Raw genomic sequence first — 4,657 nt, forward strand, 5'->3', positions numbered from 1 at the left:
TCTAAAGGAGATCAGCCCTGGGTGTTCATTGGAAAGAATGGTGCTAAAGCTGAAACTCCAGTACTTTGGCCACCTGATGCAAAGAGTTGACTCATTGGAAAAGACTCTGATGCTGGGAGGGATTGGCGGCAGGAGGAGAAAGGGACAACAGAGGATGAGATGGCTGGACGGCATCACCAACTCAATGGACGTGAGTCTGAGTGAGTTGGTGATGGATAGGGAGGCCTGGCATGCTGCAATTCATGGGGGTCGCAAAGAGTCAGACACAACTGAGCAACTGAACTGAACTGACACAGAGGAGAGTGATTACTATTTATTATTTCAGACGCTATTCTAGGACCCTTATATGCTATCTTATTGAATCCCCCAGACATTGTATAGAGACAACACTTTTATTTCTACCTTACAGATGTGGAAACTGAGACAAAGGGCTTGAATAACTTATTGTGGGTCACATCTCAAGGATAAGAAACTCTGTAATCTGATGACATGTCTGCTGGACTCCAAGTGTCTTCCTATCACTATATTACACTGAATTTTTTAAAGCAGGTTGTATATGTAATGAATGGCTTTAAGATACCTCAAGAATATATATTCCAGTACCAACTGGTACACATTCCAGGGCCAAGGCCATTTAGTCAGCATCTGGAATTATGATATTCACATAAATGTCCATCATCTATATTTGTACACTCAGTTTGAGCCTCTGAGCACTAATTCATTGCTGTCTGCGTTTTCTTTAGGTGTATGGAGAAGACACCATGGAAACAAGAAACCGCACATGGGTGCCAGAATTTGTCTTCCTGGGGCTCTCACAGACTCAGGAGCTCCAGCTCTTCTTGTTTCTGCTGTTCCTGTTAGTTTATATCACTACTGTCATGGGAAACCTCCTCATCATGGTCACAGTGACCTCTGATTCCAGGCTCCACACACCCATGTATTTTTTGCTGAGAAACCTGGCCGTCATAGACCTCTGTTTCTCCTCGGTCACTGCTCCAAAGATGCTGGCAGACTTCCTCTCTGAGAAGAAGACCATGTCCTACCAGGGCTGCATGGCCCAGATCTTTTTCTTCCACTTTCTGGGAGGTGCCATGGTTTTCTTCCTCTCAGTGATGGCCTATGACCGCCTTGTTGCCATCTCCCGGCCCCTTCACTATGTCACCATCATGAACACTCAGGTCTGTGTGGGGTTAGTGGTAGCTAGCTGGGTGGGAGGCTTTATCCATTCCATTTCCCAACTGGCTCTGATGCTCCCACTGCCTTTCTGTGGCCCTAACATCCTAGATAACTTCTACTGTGATGTTCCCCAAGTGCTGAGACTCGCCTGCACGGACACCTCCCTCCTGGAGTTCCTTATCATCTCCAACAGTGGGGTGCTGGTCCTCATCTGGTTCCTCCTCCTCCTGGTCTCCTACTCAGCCATCCTGGTGATGCTGAGGTCCCACTCAGGGCAGGCGAGGAGGAAGGCAGCTTCCACCTGCACCACCCACATTATTGTGGTGTCTATGGTCTTTGTTCCAAGCATTTACCTCTATGCCCGGCCCTTCACCTCCTTCTCCATGGACAAAGCTGTGTCCATTAGCCAAACGATCATGACCCCCATGCTCAACCCCATGATCTACACCCTGAGGAACCAGGAGATGCAGGCAGCAGTGAAGAGGTTAGGGAGGCATCCTCTGGCTTGTAAAAGTGAGTGACAGTGGGTTCCTCACTTCTTTTTGACCTTGTTTTCTTTGTAGAGTGGGCATAGAGAGCTACTGTATCTCCCCTGTTCATAACTTGTGTTTTTGTTGTATGGATTATCATAGAAGTGAATGCATAGTGAACCTAAGCAACTTACTCAGAGTTTTTAGCAAAATTGATAATATCCTTATTTTTTTATTTTGATGTTGATTTGAATACTCCTGTGACAAGAAGATGCATTCTGAAAGGTCACAGCTTCTTTTCTGCCATCTTGGTGGACAGTTTCCTCTTAGGATGACAGCATTCCTCCAGAAAAGCAGTTCTTTTTCCTGTACCTGACCTCTTTTTCACAGGACCCCTTTTTGTGTGAGTCTGGATTGTTGGAAACTGCACAGGATCCAGAGCCTGAAATTGGAGACTTTAACCAACACTTACCCCATGGATGACCATGAATGAGACACCTGGCCTCTCTCGAACTCATAACTTCTTCCTCAACAAACTTGCTCAAATTAATATGTGACCCCAAACCTTCCAGTAACAGAATCAGAAATTGTGACAAAACATTGAATGATCCATATAACTGTATTTTTTATTTTCAAATTGGAAATTATTATGAGTATTCAGATATTTTCACTGTATATTTTAATATAGTAAAATAATTATTACAAGTAAAAGATCATGTGTAAAACTCATTGGAAAAGACCCTGATGCTCAGAAAGACTGACGGTAAAGAAGAGGGCAGCAGAAGATGAGATGGTTAGATAGCATCATCGACTCAGTGGTCATGAATTTAAGCAAACTCAGGGAGACAGTGAAGGACAGGTGAGCCTGGAGTGCTGCAGTCCATGGGGTCACAAAGAGTCAAACAAGACTTAGTAACTGAACAACAACAACAAATGTATATACATTATAATATACAACATTATCAATATATTGTATAAACTATTGTATATTGTATACAATAGTCCGTTCAAGAATCACATGGTACCAGTAACTTCCCTATAGGTGCTCTCTACCACATCACTTCTTCCCAAATGAAAGCACTTTCTTGAATTTTGTGTTTATCATTCCATCATTTATAAAAATAATCTCACTACACGTTTGCATAATCAACATATTTTTTATTTTGCTTTATTGAGCTTTATACAAATATTAGACTGTATATAATATTCTGGGGTTTGCTTTTTTTCACTCCATATCATGTTTCTAAATGCCACATGTTACTTCATTTGGCTGTAGTTTTTTTTTTTTTTTTTTGCTGTATAATATTCCTTTGTGAGAATAAGCTTAGTGGGATTGTTTCAGTTTGTCTGTTGCAAACAGTGCTCTTTTGAATTTTCTTCTACTTGTCTCCAGTTGTTATGTTGAGGAACTATGAGTCGTCATATATTTTAAAGTGGAATTGCTGAGCCATGAGATCTTCAAAGATTTACCTTTACAAAATCATGCCAAATTCATTCCCAAAGTTGTAATGCATTGCATTTCATCAGCAGTGTTGAAGTATTCCTATTGATTCATATCCTCCTAATAGTAGCTATTGTCAGATTTCTTTATTTTTGCTAATTTAGTGGGTAAAAAAATGAAATTTCACTGTAGTCTTAATTTGCATTTCTCTAACATTTCCTTCCATACTTTTTATTGTATGCAGGTTTCTCATGAATGCATTTTGTTCCCTTTCCTCTGACTTTTTCTATTTAGTGTATGAGTTCTTAGGTAATTTAGTGGTTGATCTATTATCACCTATATTTATTACAGTACTTTCTTCCACTTTGTGATTTGCCTTCTCTATTTTTTGTGTTAGTGTTCATGTAGTCAGTTTTATTTTAGTGTTAGTTCATATTGAAATCTTATTTTTTAAAATTGCTTTTTATCCAGAGGACAAAACGATATGATATTCTGCTATGCAGTTCTTCTAGCTTTAAAAAATGTTTAAAAGCATTTTTAACTTTTTGAAAAATCTCACACTTACAGAAAATTTGGAAGTAGAGCATAACGTACTTTTTCCCTGAAAGTTTGAGGGTAAGTTACAATCTTGATGCCCACTACTCCTTAACATTTGTGTGCATTTTCTGAAAAAAGACATTTCCACCAATACTGCTTTACAGTCAGGTGTGGCATTTTTGTGACTGACTTTACCGGGAATATTACAGAAGTCACATAAGAGATTTTGCTATGTCCTGTTGCTAATGTCTCATCACTTTGATTACTAAGAGGTGTTCATTAGGCTTATCACTAAAGTTATTCATTTTCCCTTGGAAGTTAGTAAATATTTTGTAGGAAAGTACTTTGAGACTATGTGAATATCTAGTTTCTTACCAATCTTCCAATTTATTCATTTATTTATTTATACCTGTGTGAAATTAATTTTCCTTTTTTGTTCATTGTTATAATTTATTATTATCATGACTTATTTTGATGCTCCACTTACCCCAGAATTGGCCGGTCAGAGTCTGTAAGCTGGCTTCTGTGTTCTTTTTATTGTTTGAGCACTTTTTTTCTTACTGGCCCAGTGAAATGCCCCGTGCTTATTTTATGCTTTCTCTGCTCCAGCTCTGGAATCACCTATTTCAGTAAACAGTCCTGCTTCCTTTGAGGAGAATGGTACTGAAAGGCAAATCTGAGTGCTGGGTGTGCTCGTTTATAACAGTCCCATTCAATTTTTGTGTATCTATCATCTATCTATCTACCTCTATCATCCGTGTAACTAATGAAAATCATATATTTACACAGATATTTCCATTTCCAATGGAACACCATAGAATTCAATTTTTCTTTTTCTTTACTTATAATTCCTTTCTCTGGTGAGGAACCTGGCTCCCATTATTATTTATATATATATAAAGTTATTATATATTTATATTATTCTTTATCAGTTCAGTTCAGTTGCTCAGTCGTGTCCAACTCTGCAACTTCTTGAAACACAGTACACCAGGCCTCCCAGTCCATCACCAACTCCCGGAGTCTACCCAAACTC

The 4,657-nt window shown here is 39.1% G+C and overlaps 1 protein-coding gene across 1 annotated transcript; it reads left to right on the forward strand.

Annotated features, from left to right (window-relative positions):
* Positions 762–1,697, forward strand: LOC102185863 (olfactory receptor 4D2). Its single transcript, XM_013971796.2, has one exon. The coding sequence runs from the start codon at positions 762–764 to the stop codon at positions 1,695–1,697; it is 936 nt and encodes a 311-aa protein (XP_013827250.2).

This window comes from Capra hircus, chromosome 19 (genome assembly GCF_001704415.2).
Source record: "Capra hircus breed San Clemente chromosome 19, ASM170441v1, whole genome shotgun sequence".
NCBI lineage: Eukaryota > Metazoa > Chordata > Mammalia > Artiodactyla > Bovidae > Capra > Capra hircus.